Source organism: Trachurus japonicus, chromosome 13 (genome assembly GCF_045865225.1).
Source record: "Trachurus japonicus isolate A0001 chromosome 13, Traja_1.0".
NCBI classification, from domain to species: domain Eukaryota; kingdom Metazoa; phylum Chordata; class Actinopteri; order Carangiformes; family Carangidae; genus Trachurus; species Trachurus japonicus.
In genome coordinates, this window is record NC_140919.1 from 16406827 (window position 1) to 16434558 (window position 27732).

General features: G+C 44.3%; 1 protein-coding gene and 2 non-coding genes across 3 annotated transcripts; all 3 read left to right on the plus strand.

The window, feature by feature from the left end:
* Positions 1-25458, plus strand: LOC146975764 (eukaryotic translation initiation factor 4 gamma 1-like). Its single transcript, XM_085796652.1, has 26 exons — positions 1-340; positions 5491-5640; positions 5816-6052; positions 7088-7192; positions 7913-8011; positions 8422-8533; positions 10075-10205; positions 10360-10532; positions 11040-11165; positions 11279-11360; positions 11920-12018; positions 12125-12256; positions 12375-12456; positions 12573-12713; positions 12807-12980; positions 15817-16142; positions 17573-17722; positions 20443-20676; positions 20788-20892; positions 21416-21515; positions 22760-22899; positions 23065-23237; positions 23965-24090; positions 24184-24265; positions 24955-25053; positions 25166-25458. Exons 1-26 carry the CDS (start codon positions 41-43, stop codon positions 25241-25243), a joined length of 3756 nt encoding a protein of 1251 aa, XP_085652778.1. The 5' UTR covers positions 1-40; the 3' UTR covers positions 25244-25458.
* On the plus strand, positions 5378-5437 carry LOC146975765 (small nucleolar RNA SNORD66). Its single transcript, XR_015037520.1, has one exon. It is a non-coding gene; the product is annotated as a small nucleolar RNA SNORD66 (small nucleolar RNA).
* LOC146975766 (small nucleolar RNA SNORD66) lies at positions 17454-17520 on the plus strand. The gene has a single exon (XR_015037521.1). It is a non-coding gene; the product is annotated as a small nucleolar RNA SNORD66 (small nucleolar RNA).
* Positions 25459-27732: the final 2274 nt, after the last annotated feature.

Sequence of the window (27732 nt, forward strand, 5' to 3'; positions counted from 1 at the left end):
GTAGATCCAGAGGAAAGAGCCGTGGAAGATCATCACCAGCATGTCGCTGACCGACGACGTGCAGCTGAACAAGGCGGAGAAGGCCTGGAAGCCCTCGGTGAAGAAGCCCGAGGAGAGCGACTCGGAGCAGGCCAAGACCCAGGAACTGTTCAAGCGGATGAGCAGCATCCTCAACAAGCTGAGGCCACAGACGTTCCAGCGGCTCATGAAGCAGGTGACAGGGCTGAGCATCGACAACGAGGAGAGGCTGAAGGGCGTCATCGACCTCATCTACGAGAAGGCCATCTCCGAGCCAGACTTCTCAGTGGTCTACGCCAACATGTGCCGCTGCCTTATGGGGGTGAGTGGCGCCCGCACACACACCGAATAAAGACGTGTGAGAGCAAAGTAGGGATGTCACGATTATAAATTTTCTTGGTACGATTATTGCCAGAGAAATAATCACGGTACTACGATTATTATGCATTAATTAATTTCACAACACTATGAATGTGTAAAATCAAATATAGTCAAAATATAATTACATTACTCATTGTTTACACAAAAAATTGGTTACACAAAATATTTCAAGTATCTATTAATATATATATATATATATATATATATATATATATATATATATTATATTATATATATTAATATATTGAATTCTTAATCCCCATTGTTATCTATACCAAATGTTTGCATTCATTATAATTGTTTTTTGTTTTGCTTTTTTTTTTTTTTATTAAAAATGAGACGCTAACATTTAAATTCCTACCAATTCAATGTTACGTTAAATGGACCAGTATCTGTGCATTTACCATTATTTTTGTGCACATCTGCCAATAAGGTGCCAACATCAAATTTTTGTGAAAGTAACGGTATTTGGGAATCTTTACGATTAAATAATTGTGGCGTTTAATACCACGATTAATTGTGAAAACAAGTAATCGTGACATCCCTAGAGCAAAGCTGTCTAGGGTGTTAAGTTATAAACTGTGCTCAGTAGTGATGTTACGCTCGACACCGTTTCGAGCATAATGAAGTAGGGGTGGGCGATATGGCAAAAATATCATATCACGATTTAAAAAAAATAAAATAACAATCTCGATTTTATCACGATCTTAAATCGAAAATTGAAAAACAGACAATTTAGGTCAAAGAGCCTTTCTGAACAGATTTTAATGGGTTCCCTGCACAGCTCCACTACTTCCTGAACTTAATGCAGCTCTTTTATTTCCTGTCTTACATTATTGGACAAACTGATTAATCCAGGTGTGTCTGACCATTGTGACTACTCAGACACACCTGGATCAGTTTGTCCAATAGGTTAATGTAAGACAGGAAATACAGGAGCTGCCTTAAATCCAGGAAGTGCATAGAGCCCATTTAAATAGCTGCAGTTTTGCCAACATGTGCTAGTAAAATGCACAATGCCCCCCCCACACCCCCCACCCCCGAATAGTCCGACGTTGCAGTAATTTGAACACTGTACAATTAGCGCGACATAGCGCATTTAGCGTTTATTAGCGGCCAAGAGCGACCTATCCATGCGTCTGTGTCATAGGTCCGTGTGTGTTTGTGTGTGTGTGTGTGTTAGTGTTGTCACGATACCAACATTTTGGTACCGTTATCAGTACCAACATGTTTTTTGATACTTTTCGATACTTTTCGGTACTTTTCCACATAAAAAGAGAACACAAAAAATGTCATTATTGGCTTTATTTTAATAGAAAATCTTAGAACTATAACATATGCATCAGTAAATAATCAGGAAATCAGTAAACAGTTACTGCTGCTGCAGGATTAAATGTCCATCTATATTAATCTGAACTCTTCCTAAATTAAAACATTAATGGTCTGTTTAAAAATGAATATCAACTTGTTTTCTTTGCATTATTTGAGGTCTGAACACACTGCATCTCTTTTTTGTTATTTTGACCAGTTGTAATTTTTGGGAGAAATTGTTATCAGTAGTTTATAGAATGAAACACAAACGTTCATGTTACTCAAACACACACCTATTGTTTCCCATATGTAGACCAAATTGATTCTGCTCCCCCCTCCCCCCCATCAACGCAATATCGTTCCGTTAATTCATCTCTGCGTAGCGCTCCTTCGCTGTGTTCACTCACTCACAGAGAGAGAGAGAGAGAGACAGACAGACAGACAGACAGACAGACAGAGACAGAGAGAGAGCATGCAGCCAGTGGTGATCCGCGGTAAAAACGAAACTTATTAACGAGTCTGTGGCGGCCGTCTCTCTTGCGCGCGGCGCACACACACAGATACACACACAAACACAGGCACATGGACAGGTGGCGCTGTAACGGTAATAATAAAAAGCACCTTGCTTCGTTTGTGGCTCACTCACTCGCTCGCTGCGGCTCAAATTACAATGCGGCGACGTCACCGCTGCCGGCGGCGCAAAATGAAAGTACCGGTCCTATCTAAGCGCAGTATAGTACCGTTTTAAATGCGTCAGTACCCCGGTACCAATCTAGTACCGGTATACCGAACAACCCTAGTGTGTGTACGTACGTGCGGTGCGCCCTCACGAGAGAGACGGCAGGTGGAGGGGCTGACTGGCAGAGATGAAAGATAGTGAAACGCTGTTTTAAAAAAAGGAAAAAAAAGCGACCAACTCCTGCTTTGGCTTTCAGCCATGGTTCTCCATGCGGCTACCGCTACACACACAAACAAGGAGGCAGGTAAGGAAGCGCGTCACTGCCCATAATTCGCTACGATTGGTCGTTCAGGTTGATGACGTAACACGTCTGGTGTGTCGGGGGAACCGCATAGAGCTGCAATTTATAGAATGTGCCCCAGACGATCCTACGATCTCTGCACTTTGGCAGATCGTCTACATGTTCTAATCACTTCACGACCGCTTGGTACAGGAAGTGCACGCAAGAAACTTTAAAATAAAACCATGTAGACATTTTTGTAGGAAACGGCTTTTATTTATATTTAATTAAACAACAATGTAATGTGAAGGAGGCCACCTTGAGCACACTTGGGTTCAGGGTAATGTGAGTGCAGACTAGCGGGGGACAGGGACAGGATCCTTATTTTCACCCGAAAAATATTGGCTAGTGGAAATTCTGAAAAGCTCATTAAGAGTGCAGTCAAACTAGGGCCAATTGTAAAACACAGCATATTCTTTTAGGCTGGAAAAGTCACGCAGTAGAGCGAACTGCATTCAAAAACTCAATATTGATGGAACTGTCACAGATGATGCACAAAAGGTGTCTGACTGGACTGGTTGGGCAAACTTCCCATGCGCCCTCGAGCACCCTGCAAAGGGTATATAGCTGGTCCAGTGTTCCACGGCCAGGACGAAAACCGCATTGTTCCTCCTGAATCTGAGGTTCGACTATCGGCCGAATTCTCCTCTCCAGCACCCTGGAATAGACTTTCCCAGGGAGGAGTGTGATCCCCCGATAGTTGGAACACACCCTCCGGTCCCCCTTTTTGAAGAGAGGGACCACCACCCCGGTCTGCCAGTCCAGAGGCACTGTCCCCAACTGACACACGATGCTGCAGAGGCATGTCAGCCACGACAGCCCCACAACATCCAGAGACTTGAGGTACTCAGGGCGGATTTCATCCACCCCCGGTGCCTTGCCACTGAGGAGCTTCCTGACTACCTCAGTGACTTCAGCTTGGGTAATGAATGAATCAACCTCTGAGTCCTCAGCCTCTGCTTCCTCGATGAAAGGCGTGTCAGTGGGATTGAAGAGATCTTCGAAGTATTCCTTCCACCGCCCGACAATATCCCCAGTCGAGGTCAACAGCTCCCCTCCTCCACTGTAAACAGTGTTTACGGAGTGTAACGGAGCACTGCTTCCCCCTCCTGAGGCGTCGGATAGTTTGCCAGAATTTCCTCAAGGCCGACCGGTAGTCCTCCTCCATGACCCCCCCAAACTTTTCCCAGACCCAAGTTTTTGCTTCCGTGACTGCCCGGGCTGCCGTGCGCTTGGCCTGCCGGTACCCGTCGGCTGCCTCGGGAGTCCCCCGAGCTAGCCAGGCTCGGTAGGACTCCTTCTTCAAATTGACGGCATCCCTTACTTCCGGTGTCCACCCCCGGGTTTGGGGATTGCCGCCGCGACAGGCACCGGAGACCTTACGGCCACAGCTTCGGACAGGCGCGTCAACAATGGAAGTGGAGAACATGTCTCCAGCCTCCCTCAGAATCCAGTCAAAGCTCTCCCGGAGGTGGGAGTTGAAGACCTCCCTGACAGGCGATTCTGCCAAGCGTTCCCAGCAGACTCTCACGATACGCTTGGGTCTGCCAAGTCTGACCAGCTTCCTCCCCTGCCAGCGGATCCAACTCAGATCAGTTACAAGTTCAGCCCCTCTCTTCACCCGAGTGTCCAAGACATACGACCGGAGGTCAGATGACACGACTACAAAGCCGATCATTGACCTCCGGCCTAGGGTGTCCTGGTGCCACGTGCACTGATGGACACCCTTATCCTTGAACATGGTGTTCGTTATGGACAAACTGTGGCTGGCACAGAAGTCCAATAACAAAACACCACTCGGGTTCAGATCGGGGAGGCTGTTCCTCCCAATCACACCCCTCCAGGTAACACTGTCGCTGCTCACGTGAGCGTTGAAGTCCCCCAGTAGGACGATGGAGTCCCCGGTTGGAGCACCTTCTAGTACTCCTCCCAGGGCCTCCAGGAATGCTGGGTACTCTGCACTGTCGTTCGGCCCGTAGGCCGAGACAACAGTGAGGAACCTATCCCCGACCCGAAGGCGCAGGGAAGCGACCCTCTCATTCAGTGGGGAGAACTCCAACACATCGCGGCTGAGCTGGGGAGCTGTGAGCAAGCCCACATCAGCTCGCTGCCTCTCACTGTGGGCAACTCCATAAATTTTAAGGTTATCAATAAAATCTGAAGCCAGAAAAGAAAGACAATAACTTACCCTCCCAATACAGACCTAATTGATCAGTCTGCTGCCCGTCATATGGCTCTGAGGGCTGATGGGTAATCAGCAGTGGATCTCGCTGAATCCTATCACCCTCAGAACATGTGACCACAGCGTAATAAAAGCTGAGTATTTGATAAGGAAATTGATTGATTACCCTGCTGTGTATTGACCCATTACAGATAAACATTTCATATGCAGCTGTTTCAGTTTCATGTGTTGACGTTTTTTTGCTTTTAAATTAGAGAAACTGGGTCACAGAGGGAACACGGAGTGGAAGTGTTTCTGTGGTGCACAAATATTTAGGGAGAAATGTAGGAAAAACACAACGCCCGCGGCCGCCATTAGTTGTTTTGGCCTCCACGCTGTGAGCGGCAAACGGAAGTGTGCTATTGCAGCGGTGTTTACTGTGGCAGCCCTGGTTTACTCACACACTGATACACACACCCCTGCAGGACTCCAGTGATGACCTGAAATAAGTGCCACGTGTCTGAGCCACTGATCCAAGTGATGGGATCCCATCGTCAACATCTCTTCTTCTTCTAACTAAATGTCCGTTTTCTTCCGCAGCTAAAAGTCCAAGTCCAAGATAAGCCGGGAGTCGCTGTGAATTTCCGTAAGCTGCTGCTAAACCGATGCCAGGTGGAGTTTGAGAAGGAAAAGAAGGACGACGACGAGATCTTCGAGAAGAAGCAGAAGGAGCTGGAGGGCGCCTCCTCGGTACGGTTTATTCATGATACAAACAACATTGCCACAGGAATTGGGAAAATGTGATGTAAACTGTGCTACGATCATTTTTTATATCCCAAAGTTTTTAGAGGTTTAAATACAAACCAACGCCCCTCTGCAATTAGCAACGTCTCTCTCTCTCTCCTTCTCTCTTTCTCCCTGGCAGGAGGAGGAGAAGCACCGGCTCGTCGAGGAGCTGGAGGATGCCAAAGACAAGGCCAGGAGGCGCTCGGTGGGCAACATCAAGTTCATCGGCGAGCTGTTCAAGCTCAAGATGCTGACCGAGGCCATCATGCACGACTGCATCGAGAAGCTGCTGAAAAACCACGACGAGGAGTCTCTGGAGTGTCTGTGTGTGCTGCTGTCCACCATCGGCAAGGACCTGGACCATGAGGAGGCCAAGGTACAAACACACACACGTGACTAAAGAGGGGATTAGTGTTTGTAATTAATGCTGATAAATATGTACAGTAGTTGGATAGAGTTGGGGTGTGACGAGATCTCGTGTCACTCGACGATATTTCTCATCACGTTAAAAATCTGTCTTGCAAGATTTTTTTTTATTTTTAATTTTATGTTAAAACCATGGATCTAACACATCCATGGTTAAAACAATGTAAAGCAAGGTTTCCACTACCAGTTACTATTACTTTGCACCCCTTTCCACGGTGCTTTTCAGTCACAACTGAGTTCTTCATAGCTCCTCCTCAGTAAAAACGAAACTTATCAACAAGTGCATCCAGCTGTTACCATTAATTAACGATGCAATTGTCTCTCTCGCGCGCGCGCTGGCACACACACACACACACACACACACACACACACACACACACACACACACACACACACACACACACACACACACACACACACACACACACACACACACACACACACACACACACACACACACACACACACACACACACACACACAGGGGCACATGGACAGGTTGCATTGTGACGGTAATAAACATGTGCTAAATTGCGCTAATGTGTTCAAATTGCTGTCCGCCCCCCCATTACACTGTCCGACGGGGCTGGGGCGGTGGGGGGTCGCTGCCACCAATTTAAAAATCCTGGAGGAAACACTGCACATAATATTGTTTGCACTTGAAAAAAAGAAAGAAATATTTAATTTTATTTGAACTTTTATACATTTTTGTTTTAGTTTCAATTTGTGGAAGAAGAAGTTTATTAAAAGCTCATGCTTACATCATGCATGTAAAGAGTTATAATAAAACATTTCAAAATGCATGTGCAACTCGGTTAAATAAAAGTCTGTTGGTCCAGTCATATATTTTGTCATTGTAGTTTTCTTAAAATCTCGTCTCGTTATCGTTAACCCAATATCGTGTCTCGTCTCGTGAGATGAGTGTATTGTCACACCCCTAGGATAGAGACAGAGTCACTCATCAAACCGTCATCTGTCTCCTCAGCCTCGTATGGACCAGTACTTCAATCTGATAGAGAAGATCATAAAGGAGAGGAAGACCACGTTCAGGATCCACTTCATGCTGCAGGATGTGTTGGACCTGCGACGGGTGAGTCTCACACACACAAACACACACACACACAGGAAACTACGTCACTACAAATATTAAAAACTCAAAAATTTTGCTGACGACACTGGTTATGCTGTACTTTTTTTTTCTGTGTCATTAGTAAAGACAAAAACAAATCGAATGTGAAGATTTGCTGTTTTTCAATAGGATTATATGTGGATTCATAACTTAAAGCTCCAGTTGGTAAGTTGACGAAAGTGAAAGTAAACTCCGCGACTTGGTCGGGAATTTCAAGACAATACTCCGTCAGGTCCCTTTATGAACCTCTGCCAAAGAGTTTATAAACCGTCTTTGCCTCTGCCAAGCGCCCCACACACACACAGACACACACAAAGTAGCCATAAACGCACCCACAGAAGATGTACCGTATCCATAGCACGACGTGTAGGAGCGGCGATTGGCTGCTCCTCCTGCTCCCTCTACCTGACTGGTGGAGAATCGTCGGGCGCGGTGGATTTTGGCAAATACGATTACAGGCTGTAGGTGGAGCCAGAGGAGTTGGATTTTGTCCTAAATTACTCATTTAATGTCTGACCATCAGAATATAGTGACAGTTCCAGCAAATATGACTGAATAATTGTTACCAACTGAAGCTTTAAGAAGCTTTCATCATAAAAATAAAAAATAACTCATTGATAACTGAAGCGCTAGATTATTATGTAATATATAAACCAACTGTGTGTGTGTGTGTGTTCGCAGAGCCATAAGAAGGCAGGCACAATGTGGAGGGAGGCCGGCCTCCGGTGGAAAGACTTCTTGCCCGAGGACGTAGACGTCGACAAATTTGTGACAGAACAGGTGAGAGGTCGTCGCCTGAGAGACGAGCTGTGTGTTCTCCAGTGAGCAGCGGTAATGAGAGGCGGTAATGTACAGGGTATTTAAATTTTTAGTTGTAAGTACACTGGTCTGAATCAAGGATATGGTGTGAATCTTTGACTATGGCAGCCCTAAAGTAGCAGCAATATAAAAAAAAAGTGTTTTAAGTGGTTGAAGTAACTTGAGAAAAGTTTTTTTCACTTTTTTGTTGCAGTTTTGCACAATAAATCCTCTGTTCTGTATGAAACATGTAAAAATAATACGACAGTACCAGAAGCAAGATCACCGAGGTAGGAGGAGGAAACAGGAAGCGAATCGTATGTCACTTCCTGATCTCAACAGGAAGCTCATCTCTCTAACATCCACCTCTCGTTGTCTTCTTCTTCTTTCAGACTCCGGTTCTCAACTTCAACAACCAGCTGCTCGCCCCCGGGGGTAAAGGCAAATGGGGCAGCTGGGGGAAGGGCAGCAGCGGCGGCACCGGTGCCAAACCTGCAGATTCTGGTAGGTTCCCCCGCACAGAAAAAAAAACAATCCTACCAACCCCTCGCTCACAGTACACGGTTAACCCCATTGTTACCACCACTTTAAAGCCAGAAACACACCAGCTCGACTGTCGGGCGTCGGGTCGCGTCAGGGAGAGTCGGACGGCGTCGGGTATACGTCTGTTTGGTGTGTTCAGCTGTGTCAGGACCGATTTGACATGCTCAGTCGGGGAGCGTGGGCCGTTGGGAGAGTCGACTCGTCGGGTACTCTGATTGGCTGTGTGCTAGCTATGGTGATTCTGATTGGCGGTGCCCTAGCGAATCAACGCATTGTGTGGGAGGGGCGGAAGTGACCATAGTAAACAAACGGTGCGATGTCTTTGGGCAATAACGACCCTGAGAGCAGACAACGCGACCATCAGCTCAGCCAGAGTGATCATTCTGCTGCCAAGCTTTGTTTTCCAAAACGTCCAAAACGTTTTCTCAAAACTAATAACAAGCTAATGTTGTGTACACTTTGTTTTTAATCTCCATGGTTTCTTCTATGGTTTCTCCATTACGGTATTTCCTGTTTTCATGTTTCGGATTACTGGCATGAGACTAGCGCCACCCGCTGGTAGGGAAGCTTTGCATCTCGGGCAAGCACAGAACGTACAGGCTGCTGTGTAGTCGGAAGTAGTCGAGGCGGTGTGTGTCACTGCTTTCTTTCTCCCGACAAAAGGCCGTCGGGGTCAGGTCGCGTCGGGGCGGTGTGTGGGGGCCTTAAAGATATGTGCACAAATAAGGCGACATTTTAAATGGTCCACTCTTCTACAATCCACCCCTATCTGTAATAACTACCTCTTTTTACCAGCTAGTATTGATCCAAGTTTCACGACTCTTGTTAAAAGGGGCCTACGATGTTTGGAGAACCTGTATGTGGATGGGTCTTTTGCTAGTTTCAATCCAGTTTCAATCATCTGCATGCCACTTTTGGAGTCAGATTTTTTCAGGTACTTTGAATTACGGGACTAACATTTCCTTAAATCCTGCTTTCCAGTGGCTTAGTCCATATATTACCCGCTGACGCTTTATCTAAGGGACATGTATCTTATTTATATGAACTTGTCTTGCCAACTAACAAATTCACGGTTGAGAAAATTAAAGCAAACTGGGAAAGTGAATTGCAGATTAACCTTTCTGATCAATTCTGGGGGAAGGCTCTAGAAGCTGCGAACTCATCCTCCTCTTGCACTCGGCTTAGCCTTATTCAGTTTAAAGTGCTGCACAGAGCTCACTATAGCAAAGGCAAACTTGCCAAAAGTTCCCCAGATACAATAGAGGATAATAGATGCTCACTCTCCCCATGTGACTTAAAGGTGAATTTCCGTTTTTTACAATCTGGACCTTATTTCTAGCATAATATACAAAAACTTCAAATAATCTGAATATAATTTATTTTAGACAAACTATAAAACATTTAACTACATGAAATAACTTTAATTCAGATTTCCAGGAAAGGTTTTAACATCTTTGATAATGTGTGTGTGGTTGTGTATGTGTGTGTTTGTTTGTGTGCAGCAAAGCGTGTAACGAAGCTTGCAGCGAAGTGGGAGACGACCACCACCCCTCCACCCCCACAGACCTCCACCAAGTCGACCTCGACAGAAGAGGAGCTGGTCGGGGAGCACCTGCATATCAACAACATGAAGGTAGGTGCGCCATTAGCAACTACGACAACATACAACACAAGGAGGCCAAAGCAGATTATTCAGGAGTGAAAAATTAATCGTCGTCTGATAATCCTAATGTTCAGAGGATCAATTTAACAATTTCTAACCTGCTGTGTCGGTGTGTTTCCTGCAGGAGGCGCTGCAGTGCGTGCAGGAGATGAACAGCACCCAGCTGCTCTTTGTGTTTGTGCGAAATGGTCTGAAGTTGACGCTGGAGTGCAACGCCATCGCCCGCGAGCACATGGGCCTGCTGCTGCACCAGCTGCTGAAGACCGGCACGCTGTCCACGCAGCAGTACTACAAAGGGTCAGTGTCATCGGTACTAGAAAAGGAAGAGAGAGAGAAGGAGAAAGAGAGATGAAGACCCAAGCAAATTATGTCCCGTGACTATTTGAGCTTTGAGTTTGATATTTACAACAGCAGGATTTATAAAAGAAGGATTTGGCTTGTAAGATAATTATTTTTTTTATTGCAAAGTTTCTTTCACTGCCTTCACATGCACAATCAATCTTTCCAATCTCTTTACATCTTTGTGCAATTTTGTGCATACACGCACTTGCCTTTTCATTTACCCATATTTATTTAGATATCTGATTTATTTATTTCTCTTTCATTTATTTAATTTTTTTGTATTTCTTTTTCTGTCCCTCATACACAGAGACCCTATTTTGGGTAGTAACCCAGTTTGTTTGTTTGTCTGTTTTCATTATTTTTTCACAGTTTGTGTCTCTCTGTTTTCTTCTCCATCTGTTTAGCAACTTTTAACTTTTTCTTGAATCTTTGAATAAAACTTTGAAACTTGTGTTTCCTCAGGCTTCAAGAAATCCTGGAGGTGTCTGAGGACATGGCCATCGACATCCCCCACATCTGGCTCTACCTGGCCGAGCTGATCACCCCCATGCTCCTGGAGGGAGGAATCCCCATGGGAGAACTCTTCAGGTGAGTCGTCGGCACCACGGAGGGAAAAATCTGTCAGAGGAGATTGGTTTTTGTGGGTTTTTTTTAAAGGTTTTTTAACTTGTTTGTTTCTTCTTCTTCTTTTTGGGCTCTAGGGAGATTTCGAAGCCTCTGGTCCCTCTGGGAAAAGCCGGAGTCCTGCTGGTCCACATCCTGACCTTACTCTGCAAAGGAATGGTGCGTCATTGTGTATCATCCATTATCTATCAATCAATCAGGGGTGCCCCCCAAATAGTCGACCAAGAAGTCATTAGCCGACCAAAATTTCATTGGTCGATTTGTCACAGGAAAAAAATAAAATAAATTTGAGCCCTGTCTTGTCAAAATTGTCAAAATCAATATGACTGAACTGTACTGTATATGAAGGGCTATAGGGCTTTTAATTTGAAGGGCCAGATACAGGAAGTCGTGACACTCACTTGCTGTCAGAAAGTAAAAGTGAAACTTAAGTGAGAGCCAGTGTCCTACCATGCTCCTCAAAGCTGCTTAGTGCCAGTGAAGGCGATACAGACACCTCAGGCCATGACAGAGGTGTCATTCAACCTGTTGTAAGTTGATGTACCATCACAAAAGTTATGAAAATATTATATGAAGGTTGAAAAGTTCCTTAGTGTTGGTTTAAAGGACAAGGACTCAAAGAGCAGAAACATATTGTAGTTTTAGTCTGACCCATGGTCATACTGTAGTTAAATGTTCTCATGTATAAACCAACTGTGTGTGTGTGTGTTTGCATCAGAGCCATAAGAAGGCAGGCACAATGTGGAGGGAGGCCGGCCTCCGGTGGAAAGACTTCTTGCCCGAGGACGTAGACGCCGACAAATTTGTGACAGAACAGGTGAGAGGTCGTCGCCTGAGAGACGAGCTGGGTGTTCTCCAGTGAGCAGCGGTAACAAGAGGCGTTAACGAACAGATTACAGATTAGTTTCTCTCTCTCTGTGCAGAATGTGGAGTTCACGCTCGGCGACGAGTCGGAGAAGAGCAAGAGGGAGCTGAGCTCTGCAGAGCTGAGCAAACATCTGGACCGGCTGATCCATGACAAGTCCAACAACCAGAGGATCTTTGACTGGGTCGAGGTTCGTGTCCCCGCCGCCTCCGGCTCGTCCACCTCATCGGCCTGACGGAGGAGCAGGTCTCACTGTTGTGTTGTTGTGTCCAGCTGTAAAACAGATGTGTTTCTGTGTGTGTGTGTAGGCCAACCTGGACGAGCAGCAGACGTCCTCCAACATGTTCGTCCGAGCTCTGATGACGAGCATCTGCCAGTCGGCCATCATCTGTGAGTCGAGCTGTGGCCGTCACCTTCATCATTAAAACACTGTAAACGTAACGTCCCAGCTCACAGGCTGAACCAGTCTCGTTCAATAAAGTTTTTCCCGATGTTTCCCTGTGCAGGTGAGAACCCCTACAGGGTGGAAGGCAGGCAGGTGGAGCAGAGAGCCAAGCTGCTGCAGAAATACCTGAAGGACGAGCAGAAGGAGCTGCAGGCGCTCTACGCCCTGCAGGCCCTCATGGTGCAGATGGAGCAACCTGCCAGTGAGTAGCGGCCCACATGATGTGTGTGTCACAACTTTAAATGTTGTTATGAAACACACTTCCTGTCTCTCTCTCTCCCCTCGCCCCCGTCAGATCTGCTGCGGATGTTCTTTGACGTGTTTTACGACAACGACATAATCAAAGAGGAGGTCTTCTTCAAGTGGGAGTCGAGCAAAGACCCCGCCGAGCAGTGGGGCAAAGGAGTCGCCCTCAAGTCCGTCACCGCCTTCTTCACGTGGCTTCGCGGGGCCGAGGATGAGTCCAACAGCTAGGCCCCTCCCACCACCTTAAACCCCCCCGCTCAAGCCCCTCCAACCTCCCTTCACCCCTACACCACCACCCTCCTCCCCCCTGTTGACCCCCAGAGACCTGCTGCCTGGGAGACGAGGCGGGAGCTCGGAGAGCTAAGAAAAAAATCAAATGGGAGAGATTGTATTATGGATTGAATATTCAATGATGTTATTTTTCTTTTTGGTTTCATTTTTTGTTTTTCCTTTGTGCAACCGACTGTCTTTTTTTTTTTAAACAGGATTAAAGAGAGAGAATAGATACAAAGAGAGAGGACGATGCTGAGAAGTTGCGAGCCGTGGGAGTCGATGCCGTTTCCTTCAGTATTTTTATTTTTCCTTTTTCCGTTGGGGTTTTTTTTTTTGGGAGGTTTATCGTTTTCAGATGGATCTCCTCCCACAATTTTTGCTCAATTGACACCAAACTTGCTAGAGAGCATCTTCACGGCGTGTTCCCACCAAACGTGATGACGCCTCGTCGCGCGTCGCAGTTTAGTTAAAGACGGTTTATAGCCTAAATAGACTATCTTTGGTTTAGTTTAGTTTATTATTCAGATCCCCATTAGCTGCAGCAAAGCCACAGCTATTCAGTGTTGCTTTTCCGGTGCTGTTATAAACGTTTCTGGTTTGGAGATTCGTACCTGAAAGCACGTTATCACTGCTGTTTTCAACCAGCGGGCGCTGTGAGCCGGCCGCCCCGTCCCAAAGCACTCAACAGGCGGTCAGTCACACAGTAGTGTCACGGAGCTGTCTCCGCTGCGGCCAGAGACCCGCACCGCTGTTCCTCTCCCATCTACAGGGACAGGAACAGTGCAGCGACGGTGGTTATCTCTGCCATGGTCGACGAGAGAATGAAATAGTATATCGTGAAGGATTAGAACGTGTGGACGATTTGCCAAAGTGCAGAGATCGTAGGATCGTCCGGGGCACATTCTATAAATTGCAGTTCTATGTTGATGCACCGACGCACCAGACGTATTACGTCGTCAACCTGACCGACCAATCATAGCTAATTACAGGCAGTGACGAGCTTTCTTACTTGCCTCTTTGTTTGTGTGTGTAGGTTAGCTGCATGGAGAGCCTGGTCCTTTGCAAAGTTTGCTAAAAGAGATAACCAGTTACTTTAGTTTGCATTTTTATTTGACCCTTTTTTTGATATACTTAAATCCTGTTACTACTTAATACTACTACTGTGTTGAATAAAATAAACAGTTAATGTCTTCATTGAAAGCTACCTTTTATGTTGCAAGAGTGCACTTTATCAGAGTGTTGTTTATCTTTTAGTATGTTTACATTGTTTGCAAATGTTGACAAAACTGCAACTATTTAGATTAAAATCTGTTCAGAAAGGTTATTTGGCCTAAACTGTGTGTTTTTCTTTTTTCGATTTAAGAGCGTGATAAAATCGAAATTGTGACTTTATTTTTAAAAAATCGTGATATGATATTTTTGCCATATCGCCCACCCCTAACTGTAAACAGTACTGTAAACATATACCATCCAATTCTTGATAACTGCATTTTCAATCTTCCTGAAAAAAACTGACAATATTTTGGAGTCGTGGTTGATGAAGTTTGGCAAATATCAGAATTTTATCTCAAAACTGAATTTTTGAGAACATTTTGAATTCTGCTCTCATGGGAACAACTGCAGTCAATGTAAGAGTGGTGGTTTTAAACATCAGATTTTCTCTTGTGAAGAAAAACACTTATTAAAAACAAATCACCACATATGCATGCTGTCTAGATGAAATTTATGTATTATCAGATTTTTGTTTAGATAATAAAATTTGTGACATTTTGACAATTTCTAAATCTGCTACGATGGTGCCACACACCATGTCTCACTTCAAGACAATGGGCTCTATGCATAGCTCCACCACTTCCTGAATTTAAGGCAGGTCCTTCATTTCCTGTCTTACATTATTGGACACACTGATTAATCCAGGTGTGTCTGACCATTGTGACTACTCAGACACACCTGGATTAATCAGTGTGTCCAATAATGTAAGACAGGAAATGAAGGACCTGCCTTAAATTCAGGAAGTGGTGGAGCTGTGCATAGAGCCCATTAGCTCACTGAGTTAGGCGCTGGTACTTGGTGTCAGAGGTTGTGGGTTGAAGTCCCAGTAAGGGTAAAACAGGGTAAAACATTAAAATATCAAATATCACATTGTTGGCTGTACCATGAGTATTTTATAATGGCAGAAAAAAACTAAAAGTTTGTATGCTTTTGCATACCATAGGCTATTCAAGGATGGATGCAACATGGCAGCCTCCAGTGGGTGCACCGGCCACCTATGTATTAAACAACTCATTCTAAGCTATGAGACAGCTTTCATTTGTATGCGGTTGTGATTAGACTTCGGTAATACATATAAAGCAATATTTGATTTTTGCTAATAAAAAGCCAAATAAGCTACTTGCTGTCCCTTTAAGGTTGTTTACCTGTGGACTTTGTTCAGCGTCGTCTAAGGGCGCGATTGCACTGCACGTCTATCACTGCTCTGTGTGGTGAATAAGTGCTGGTGACAGCAGATCTGAAATGACAAAATCCCTCCAAACAACAGACTACAAATCAGAAAATATAATATCAGGTAAGATGCTGGACACAGACAATTTATGTTCTACGTTGAAAATTATGTTATAATTTGACATCATCAGAGTTAGCCAGGCTACTTTATTGAAATACGACCACTGACCTTCACATTGTTTCTGTTTCCTTTGTCTATGTGTGTTTACGTCATTCCTCACCTGTCCACCAGGTGTCCTTAGTATGTTCTGCTGATGCTACCGAAACACCATCTTGTAGATTAGCACGTGCGCGTCGCTCTCAGCAGATCCAGAGGAAAGAGCCGCGGCAGATCATCACCAGCATGTCGCTGAACAAGGCGGAGAAGGCCCGGGAGCCCGAGGAGAGCGACTCGCAGGCCAAGGCCGAGACCCAGGAGCTGTTGAAGCGGGTGAGCAGCATCCTCAACCAGCTGAGGCCGCAGACGTTCAACCAGCTCCTGGACCAGATGTCGGAGCTGAGCGTCGACACCGAGGAGAGGCTGAAGGGCGTCATCGACCTCATCCATGAGAAGGCCATCTCCGATCCAGACTCGGTGGTCTACGCCAACATGTGCCGCTCCCTTATGAGGGTGAGTGGCGCCCGCAGACACCGAATAAAGACGTGTGAGCAGAGACTGTATGCGTGTGAGAGCAAAGCTGTCATGGGTAATATGTTAAAAACTGTGTAGCCTACAGCAGTGATGTTAGCTCGACACGAGCCTGACGAAACGAGGCCGCGTTTGGAGCAGTCACGTGACCAGGTGACCGGACCATAATATGCACATCAAATATTGATCTTTTTGGAAGCTCTCTTGGCCGGCACATTTTGTTTAATTTAAAGACCCCCTCCGATGAAAATCGTGTTTTTCGTGCTTTTCACATTTTCTTGTGTTAGGCAGAAAAGGAAGTGCAAAATTGCATTTCTGAGTTTTTCTGCCTTCAAATTGCTGTGAACCAATGGCAGACGCAAACTGGCAGTTTCAGGGAGACTGTGGTTTAAGTGTCACAACCCCAGGGGAGGGTATGTCAAGGTATAACAGGTATAGCTCACCTGGTAGAGCAGCTTGCACCGTGAGCAAGGACTATTCCAGTCCCAGTGTGCAGTTTTATGCTAAACGTGCTGAATCGGTGTGGTTTAAAGACCACAGAGAATGTTTTAAAATAACCAAAAAGGGTTGTGGAAGGGGGACTTTAATGGAACCGATATTGTGTGCTTAAATTAAACAGAAATAAATAGCATACAAAACCAATAGTAACCCCATGCAATAGAACATTTTATTTCATCATAGGCGATTAAAAAAAGTTTAAAAGTGTTTCAAACTTCACAATAGGGCTGATCTCGATTAAAATCTGTTTTATGTCCGCGAAGCATCGATTATCAAAATAGCTTCAAGCTTCGCGGACATAAAATCGATTTTAATCGAAGCTTCGACGGCCGATGGTTGCATGGGGGGGTGCGGCAGCGGCGACCGTAACGTCTGACCAGGGGGAGTGCGCGATCGTAGCGGAAATAATGAAAGTGGTGACAAACAAACACTGCATATCTCCAAAATCACGCAGGTTTCCAGGATGCCAAGTAGCCTATTCATTGCAATGTAACAATTGCCAATGAGAACCGGTGTCAAAAAGGAAAAAAGGAAGAAAAAAAAACAATTGATCACTGACTTCAAGATCGATTTTCGATTTTGCAAGCTGTTTTTAGAACGGCGGAGCAGAGCCACGAGCTGCTACGGAGGCTAATGGGATTTCTTGGTTTCCCTCATCAAACTCATCAAATACACAATCCAACAACTCAAAAACGCTCTAAGTTGTGACCTGCACATTCACCACGCTGAAAGAAATACTCTTGCAGCGGTGTTTACCGTGGCAGCCGTGGTTTTCACACACACACTTCTGCAGGACACAGTTGATGACCTAAAATAAGTGCCACGTGTCTGGGCCACTGATCCAAGTGATGGGATCCCAGCGTCATCATTTTCTTCTTTTCTTCTTCTAACTAAATGTCCGTTTTCTTCCACAGCTAAAAGTCCCAAGCCGAGATAAGCCAGGAACCACTGTGAATTTCCGCAAGCTGCTGCTAAACCGATGCCAGAAGGAGTTTGAGAAGGACAAGACGGACGACGACGAGATCTTCGAGAAGAAGCAGAAGGAGCTGGAGGCCGCCTCCTCGGTATGGTTTATTTTATTTTTATTTTAATGTTTATTTAACAGGGACGATACAAACAACATTGCCACAGGAGATGGGAAAATGTGATGTCAGCTCCAAACTCACTCGTCTGCACATCGTTAAAGGCAGAGATGGCAAAAGTACCCAGATTCTTTACTCGAGTAGAAGTAAAAGTGCCTGTGTAAAAAACGACTTAAGTAAAAGTGAAAGTACTGATCCAAATATCTACTCAAGTAAAAGTAAAAAGTACAGGCTCTGAAATTTACTCAAAAGTATTATTAAAAGTAAAAAGTATTTCCATTGCACGATTCACTGCAAAGCAAATAACCACACGATAATTCATCTTGAATCCATTTCATCAATGTTATTGTTCACATAGCCTAAGTTTACCTGCCGGACACAAAATGTATCCTAATGTACTTCACTATGGTGAATCGTAGGCATTTGTATTGTACACAGAGGTGGCAAAAGTACTCATATTCTGTACTTAAAGCAGAAGTAAGCGATCCGGTCGTTTTGGCTAATGCTGCGTTCCAGGCAGGCTTTTGAAACAACACTTACGACTCATGTTTTTCTGACCTGTTTTACCTGTGAAGGTCACTATAACGGCCACTTGTAACTTCTGACCCGTGAACTCGTACCAGATCGAACTGGTACGACTTCACAGGTCGGAAAAACACGAGTTACGAGTTGCCTTGAACGCACCATAAGGTCTTGTCAGCCGATGGAGTTAGCAGCCCCCGCCCTCGTCATGGATCTATTGGTCCTCGTCCCTACGTCACCACATTCAGGCGCATCCCTTGGCTGCACACACAGCCCTTCATGCCGTTCTCTCTCCTCATTGGATAAAACTTGTAGGATACGAGAAAAGTTTTCTCCTGGGCTCAGAGCAGAGCAGAGTGACTGACAGACCCGTGTTTCGATCCAAACACTCTATGTAAGTGATTGCTGTCGGAAGATACAACTATTTAAGACTTAGATTAACACAAAAATATCGCTTACTTCTGCTTTAAGTAAAAGTAAGAAAGTACAGGCCGTTAATGAAACCTACATCATTTGATAATTTTGTTAAACAAAAAAAGTTCAGACAGAATTATCAAGATTGAAGTGACCAGAGGCAGTGTTTCCCAACGTTTGGGCCGCCACAGACTCTCACAAAATAATAACAATAAGAATTTTTAAACAGCGTTTCACCACCTCTCATCTCTGCCAGTCAGTCCACCTGCCGTCTCTCTCGCACCACACGTACACGTACGCGCGCACACGCGCGCACACGTACACACAGACACGGGCGCATGGACAGGTTGCGCTTTGCCGCTCGTAAACGATAAATGCGCTATATTGCGCAGATTGTACAGTGTTCAAACCCCCCGTCGGATAGTCCGACCACCACCGCTTCCTTCCTCCATGCTGCTGCCTCCATGTCGCTGCTACAGTACAAGTTGGTAACTCGGTTCTCTCTCTACCGCCCCCCCTCCCTCCTCCCTCTTGTTCTCCCTCTTTCCCTCTCTAGTTCGTCACGTCTTTTACCGGTGCTTTTACGTCGGGTCAAAAAAAAAAAGTAACGAGCCTGTTTTTACAATGTAAGGAGTAGAAAGTACATATTTTTGCGTATAAATGTAGGGAGTAAAAGTAAAAAGTCGTCAGAAAAATAAATACTCAAGTAAAGTACAGATACCTGAAAAATCTACTTAAGTACAGTAACGAAGTATTTGTACTTCGTTACTTGCCACCTCTGGTTAAAGGGATAGTTCAACATTTTGGCAAATTGGCCCATTGCCATAATTGCTATAGTCATAGCAGTAGGTTCATTACCTTTAATTGTAGGTGTAAGCTATTTTCAGTACGGCGGAGCGCAGCAGCTGGCTGCTCAGAGCTACGCTATGGAGGCTAACGGAATTTCTTGGTTTCCCTCATTAAACTCATTAAATACAAAATCCCAAAACTCCACAGCGCTTTTGTAGACAAGTTGTGAGCTGCACAACCACCACGCTATGAGATAATGACGGAATGATACGAAACGGAGCCGTTTTCGAGGTAAATTCATACAAAACCGCTGATGCGCGTTGCGTTCAGGGACAGTTTTTCAGCAAGCAGTCTCCGTATTTACCCTGTATTTACCTCGAAAACGGCTCCGTTTCGTATCGTTCCGTCATTATCTCATAGCGTGGTGGTTGTGCAGGTCACAACTTGTCTACAAAAGCGCTGTGGAGTTTTGGGATGTTGAATTTGATGAGTTTAATGAGGGAAACCAAGAAATTCCCTTAGCCTCCATAGCGTAGCTCTGAGCAGCCAGCTGCTGCGCTCCGCCGTACTGAAAATAGCTTACACCGACAATTAAAGGTAATGAACCTACTGCTATGACTATAGCGATTATCGCAATGGGCCAATTTGCCAAAATGTTGAACTATCCCTTTAACAGACCACAGTGTGGTTTTACACACAGCATCATTTAACTCAGGTGAAGGAATAACAACAGTCTCGATACAGATCAGCGGCCGCTGTTGCCGCTCTGTTTTTGAAATTTCCGGGTTTGATTCTCATGTCGGACGTAGCGCTCGCACTCTTCCAGTGACAATGCTTTGCCCAATCAGTGGAAGAGGACACACGCGAACCGAGACAGTCGAACCGTTCGGTTCGGACAGTTTTCAGAAACCGTTCCAGCCCTAGTTTAATTATAAACCAATGCTCTGCAATTAGCGACATCTCTCTCTCCCTGGCAGGAAGAGAAGCACCGGCTCGTCAAGGAGCTGCAGGACGCCAAAGACAAGGCCAGGAGGCGCACGCTGGGCAACATCAAGTTCATCGGCGAGCTGTTCAAGCTCAAGATGCTGACGGAGGCCATCATGCACGACTGCATCGAGAAGCTGCTGAAAAACCACGACGAGGAGTCTCTGGAGTGTCTGTGTGTGCTGCTGTCCACCATCGGCAAGGACCTGGACCATGAGGAGGCCAAGGTACAAACACACACGTGATTAAAGAGGGAATCAGTGTTTGTAATTAATGCTGATAAATGTGTAGTTGGATGGAAACAGAGTCACTCATCAAACCGTCGTCTGTCTCCTCAGCCTCGTATGGACCAGTACTTCAATAAGATGGAGAAGATCATAAAGGAGGGGAAGACCACGCCCACGATCCGCTTCAAGCTGCAGGATGTGTTGGACCTGCGACAGGTGAGTCTCTCACATACACACGTACACACAGGAAGCTGCGTCACTACAAACATTAACTCAAAATTTTTGCTGAAACCTGGTGTAATTCAGTAGGTTATTAAAGATTTGAATATCCATTTGCTCAGACGACATTGTTATGCTGTACTTTTTTTCTGTGTTATTAGTAAGGACAAATGCCAAATTATTTTGGTTTTTGTGATACAGCAGAGTTTATGTTGAACAGGTAATCTTTGGTTTTATCGTGGAAGTTGTGACTGTGAATCCAACATTTTGCTCCGCATTCAAAGCTGGCGCCGTGTTTGGTTTCTGCTGGCAGGCTTGTTGCTCTGCTCTGCTGAAGGGGGGTGTGTCGTTAGGAGGGCCATAGCTATCGTAGACCATAGCTTTAAGGTGTGATCAGGCTCTAGTTTTTTGTTAGTTCCTTATTAATTAATAAATGGAAAGAATAAGGCATATTTTAAGTTTCTATTTTACATAAATGTGTATAAACTCCTCCTCACCTCTGTCCCCTCCCTCCTCCCAGAACAACTGGGTTTCCCTGCTCGCCCCCGGGGGCATTGACACCTGGGGCAGCTTAGAGAAGGGCAGGAGCGGCGGCACCAGCACCAAACCTGCAGATTCTGGTAGGTTCCCCCGCACGAAAAAAAAAAACAATCCACATCATTTGGGTGGCAGTGAAGCCTCTTTCCCACTGGTCAAAAAACCTGTTTAGGACTACCGGTTGAGATCCGGTATGTATAGTGGCTGCACAAGTCTCGCTATCTTTTAAAAAAAACACTATGCTTTCAACACCCCAAAGCTTTAAAACCCCAGTATGTCACTTATTTGGCTCTTTATTAGCAAAAATCAAATGTTGCTTTGATGAATGCATATTTCACTAAAGTCAAATCACACCCGCATACAAATGAAAGCTTTCTCGTACCTTAGAATGAGTTGTTACAAGTCGTTACAAATACATAAGTGGGCAACGCACCGCACCGAACCGAGGCGGCCATGTTGCATCGCCATTTTTTAAGGTTCAGTGGCCGTTGGCAAACCAACCGGATGTCATTTTACTCGACGAGAGAAAGACGGTAAAACGTGGATCAGGTAAACAATACGACATCACCATGACAACATATTGTCACGCCTGTATTGTTTTGCCTCATGCTGGCGGACCACTTGTTTACATAGACGTTTGTTTATCCTGTTACATGCAGCGTCTGTTGTCTGTCTGAGGTCTGCCCGATTTCACGTGAATGCAACATCAAGAATACGTTCCGATATGCAACCGCACCGCTAGATGTGCGGTAATTCCTACATATTGTACCTTTAAAAATACTCAGTGTCGACAAGCAAGTGAGTAAATCGACAAGATGACTTCTAAAACAGCTGAACAAAAACTCTTGCGCAGGCTTCTATTTCTTTAACCCTTAAGAAAGGCAAAGATCCCCTAATTGTTCATGGTAATCCGAAACAAGATTCCTGCTCTTGTGTTGTACACTGTTCTGCTGCATTCTCTTGTATAAAATATGGCAAACCCCCCCAAAAATACCCAACTGTTTAAACCTGCTAACAATCGGCTTCTGAACGCCGTGGAAAAGGCTCACCAACCCACATCGACCTGCGTCAAATTTTTGTTTTAATCAACTTGCCTCCCATCGGCTTGCAGTGGAAACATTACACCCGGGTCAACCTGCTAATTTACGTGACGTCGCACCAGTCGCGACTCGTACAAGACACTTTGCTTGCACTCAGTCAACATGGCACGCTACTGACAAGCAAAGAGAACGGGAGGAGGAGTTTAAAACTTATGTTTGCAAAAACTTTAAATCTGAAAATAATTTATTTTAGACAAAGACAGATTTGTGTGTGTGTTTGTGTGCAGCAAAGCGTGTAAGGAAGCAGGAGACGACCGCCACCCCTCCACCACCACAGACCTCCACCAAGTCGACCTCGACAGAAGAAGAACTGGACAAGAAGTCCACGGCCATCATCGAGGAGTACCTGCATATCAAAGACATGAAGGTGCGCCATAGCGACCAGCCTAGCAACCACGACAACATACAACGCAAGGAGGCCGAGGCCGATTATTCAGGAGTGAAAAATGAATCGGCGTCTGATAATCCTAATGTTCAGAGGATTTTATATTTCAACAATTTCTAACCTGCTGTGTCGGTGTGTTTCCTGCAGGAGGCGCTGCAGTGCGTGCAGGAGATGAACAGCACCCAGCTGCTCTTCGTGTTTGTGCGAAACGGTCTGAAGTTGACGCTGGAGTGCAACGCCATCGTCCGCGAGTACATGGGCCTGCTGCTGTACCAGCTGCTGAAGACCGGCACGCTGTCCACGCAGCAGTACTACAAAGGGTCAGTGTCATCGCTACTAACAAAAGAAAAAAAACAGAGAGAGGAGAAAAAGAGATGAAGACCAGAGCAAATTATGTCCTGTGTGACTATTTGAGAGCTTTAAGTTTGATGTTTACAACAGCAGCATTTGAAAGAATTGAAGAATCAATCTTTCCAATCTCTTTACATCTTTGTGCAATTTTGTACATACACGCACCCTTTTCATATACCCATAGTTATTTAATTTATTTATTTAACTTTCATTTATTTTATTTTATTTTATTTCTTTTTCTGTCTCACATACAAAGATACCCTAATTAGGTAGTGACGGGTCCTAAATAAATATTTACATCTAGTTACGTTGGCAACATCGGCATGAAATCATCTCTGCGGCAACAGCATTAGTACGTTGATGCCACGTGAGGCAGAGCTCAGGGGCCCACAATGAGAAAATGGCATCATGCTAATGCTAATGCTAACTAACGGTCAGCCGGGTTTGTTGGGTTCGTCTGCAGGTGAGTTAGTGTGAATGATTTAGATGTGTTTCCAGTCCGCTGTCAACACCGGAGCTGCTGCTCGTTAAATACGGTGCACATCAATGGATATAAGAACATGTAAATATGCCAGATTATAGCAGGATGCTAGTTTCGTCTGTGTTTCTGTATGTCTGTGTCTTCTCCATCTGTTTTGCAACTTTTAACTTTTTCTTGAGTCTTTGAATAAAACTCTGAAACTCGTGTTTCCTCAGGCTTCAAGAAATCCTGGAGGTGTCTGAGGACATGGCGATCGACATCCCCCACATGTGGCTCTACCTGGCCGAGCTGATCACCCCCATGCTCCTGGAGGGAGGAATCCCCATGGGAGAACTCTTCAGGTGAGTCGTCGGCACCACGGAGGGAAAAATCTGTCTGAGATTTTAAGGCTTTTTAACTTGTTTGTTTCTTCTTTGGTTTTTTTTGGTCTCTAGGGAGATTTCGAAGCCTCTGGTCCCTCTAGGAAAAGCCGGAGTCCTGCTGGCCCACATCCTGACCGTACTCTGCAAAGGAATGGTGAGAGCTGTCATCGATTATCAGCCATTATCTATCAATCAATAAGGGGTGCCCCCAAAAAGTCGACCAAGAAGTCATTAGCCGACCAAAATTTCATTGGTTGATTTGTCGCAGGAAAAAAAAAAAAACATTTGGAGTCGTGTCTTGTCAAAATTGTCAAAATCAATATGACTGAACTGTGAAAAACGATAGGGCTTTTGATTTGAAGGGCCAGATACAGGAAGTCGTGAGACTCACTTGCTGTCCGTTTTTTTTTTGGGTCAAAACCAACTTTTTCCGATGTTGTTACAGACGTTTATGGTTTGGGGGCAGGGGGCATCCGTACAATCAATCAAATCTATCAAGCTTATTTATATTCATAAAGCACATTTACAACAACCAGGAGTGTACAGTAATATACAATGAAAATCACACATAAAGACAACACAGCAACATCTCGTGAGACAGATGTGCAACAGTTTGAGATGAAAACACAGGTGATATTAAAGGACAAGGACTCAAAGAGCAGAAACATATTGTAGTTTTAGTCTGACCCATGATCCTTTGCAGCATGTCGTCCTCTCAGGGGGGAAAACTACATAAATATACAACCTAAAGCATGTAACGCCACATTTACTCTGGCTGCCTGTTAAAACAGTTTTTAATTCAAATGTCCTCATGTATGAACCAACTGTGTGTGTTTGCATCAGAGCCATAAGAAGGCAGGCACAATGTGGAGGGAGGCCGGCCTCCGGTGGAAAGACTTCCTGCCCGAGGACGTAGACGTCGACAAATTTGTGACAGAACAGGTGAGAGGTCGACGCCTGAGAGACGAGCTGTGTGTTCTCCAGTGAGCAGAGTTAATGAGAGGCGTTAACCAACAGATTACAGATTAGTTTCTCTCTCTCTCTGTGTCTGCAGAATGTGGAGTTCACGCTCGGCGATGAGTTGGAGAAGAGCAAGAAGAAGGAGCTGAGCTCTGCAGACCCGGTCGAGTAGCAGGGCAAAGGAGTCGATCATGTTAAGTTTCTTTTTGGTTTCTTTTTTTTCCTTTGTGCAACCGAAGGTCTTTTTTTTTTTTTTAGACAAACAGGATTAAAGAGAGAGAATAGATACAATGAGAGAAGACGATGATGCTGAGAAGTTACGAGCCGTGGGAGTCGATGCCGTTTCCTTCAGTGTTTTTATTTTATTTTTCCTTTTTCCGTTGTTTTTTTTGGGGGGAGGTTTATCATTTTCAGTTGGCTTTTCCTCGTCACGGCAACACTATTCAAGACACTTTGCTTAACAACAGTTGTTAAAAAAAGAAAAAACTTTATTTTAAAAAAGAAAAAAACTTTTAAAAGTTTGTTCACATCTTGCCCGCAGCGTTGTCGTCATGTCGCATGTTCAGTGTTTTTGATCTACATGAAGCACTTATGTAGACAGCTAGCTTTTTCATTACCCTTTTTTTTGGTCTCTTTTTTTTTGTCTTCTTTTTCCAGTGTTGGATGATTGGAATGGGTTTTATAGAAAAAAATATAGAGAACTACAAAGATTTTTTTTTTTTTTTAAACTTCAAGTTTAGATATTGTAAATCTAAAATGTGTTTTTACTTCTTCAAGAATATAAATTCAAAAACCAATATCCTAGGAGGATAAATAAAAAGAGTTTCTACCTCACTTGAGTTGAGCTTCATTATTCACCATTGTCCAACACTAGAGGACGCCATTGCACTACACACGTCCATTACTGCTCTGTGTGGTGAATAAGTGCTGGTGGCAGCTGGTACATTTAATCTGAAATGACAAAACTCCTCTAAAAAACAGACTACAAAACATAGGAAATATAATACATATAAGGTAAGATAGCTTTTTTTATTTTGTTTACAGGTGCAGTTATGCTGGAAAACACAGGTATCAATTTAGTTGAGCGCCTCGTGACTTTTTTCTTCTTTGTTTGAGTGTTGCGCGTTCTTCCTTCTTTTTTTAATGTCAAGAAATAGCCACAAAATAACGGTCAATTTCATAGTAATGTCGTGTTTTTCATAAAGGCAAAGCTTACACATGCTTTTCATGCTTTGAATTTTTTGGGAAAGGAAAAAAAACATCTCCACCAAGTCCTTGCAATGGACCGTTATTTCTGGACTCTTTCTATGCAATCAATAGTTATTTTTTGGCTATTTTTCACGCCATTACTATAAAATTGACTGTTAATTCTAGGCCATTTCTAGACATATGACGCAATTAATTGTTATTTCGTGGCTGTTTCTTGACATTATCATGTAATTAGCAATTTAATTAAAGGGTCACCGAAAATTCACACTTAATATTTTCAAATCACCAATCCCATGATGATGCACCTATACCTTTTTAAGCTGCTGACCTATGCATAATTGTGTTTTCAGTTAGTTATGTAACGTACCCAGAGGTGAAGTCGAGCTCGATCACCAGAGGAACTTGAGAGGTGGAGTCGAACCAGGAAATACTGCTGCACATCACCGCCGCCAGCACTTTATAAAGGTTGTAACTGCTGCCAAATGAACTTTACCACATTATTTGGCAGCCATCTTTCATCCAGGCAAACAGGAGGACTTCCCTCATGAGTCCACCGGCCAATAAATTTCTACATTATGAAGAACCAAATGTACCACAAGGTGTTTGACTGAAGGAACCCCAGTCGCCGATGGCCCTGAAAGCATAATGTAGTTGAAGCAACTATATTTTTTCTTCCCATGGTTGAAGACAGAACATCATGACTGTGGAAGTGACAGAGCACCTTCTACTGTAAAGTCTCATTACTTCTAATTAGTCTGACTAAACATCTGCTGAGAGTGGACTGAGGACCAATCAGCCGACTGTGGAGGGTTTTAATGACGACTTGATTGCTTTGACCTCCCCAACACCATCAGACACTCGGAGCCAAGATGTCCTCGCTCACCGTCCATCACTGAGAGCTGCTCTCAGGCTCATAGGTGGATTTAACACTGATTAAAGATGAGAAAATATGTTTAAAATACAAAATAAACTGCCCAAAGTTGAGTTTAACCAAATCCCATTGAACAACTTGATGCTGCCCACACAATCAGTCAAACTCAAACTCGAAGATTTTTGCATTTTAAAGCCATAAATTGAGAGTGTTTTTGGATTATTAAACACAAAAAATGATTTAAAAAAAACAAACTTTTTATGGGTTGCAAACAAATAGATGACAGCGAACATGTCCCTGCACCAGAGTCACCTTTTCATTGAATTTAAAACAAATAAAAAACGCAATTTACCTAATTTAAAAAATAATAATAATAATTTCCCTGACTACTTTAACCAAAACAATACAAAAATCAGTAAAAATATATAAATTATTTCATCATGCCCCCCTGTTTTGTTCAACCCTGTAACAACATACCAGTTACCCCTTTTTAAAAAATGTTGGTTCAGTTCAACATCCTCAGCATTGAGGAGGTGATCACTCAAGTCTTTGGAAGAACATACTGTAAAGAGCAGAAAATG

Coding starts and splice junctions, on each gene's coding strand:
- LOC146975764 (XM_085796652.1), top strand. CDS start 41: ATGTCGCTGACCGACGACGTGCAGCTGAACAAGGCGGAGAAGGCCTGG. Junction 11,166..11,278: donor CCCATGGGAGAACTCTTCAG/GTGAGTCGTCGG, acceptor TTTGGGCTCTAG/GGAGATTTCGAAGCCTCTGG. Junction 12,019..12,124: donor ACAAATTTGTGACAGAACAG/GTGAGAGGTCGT, acceptor CTCTCTGTGCAG/AATGTGGAGTTCACGCTCGG.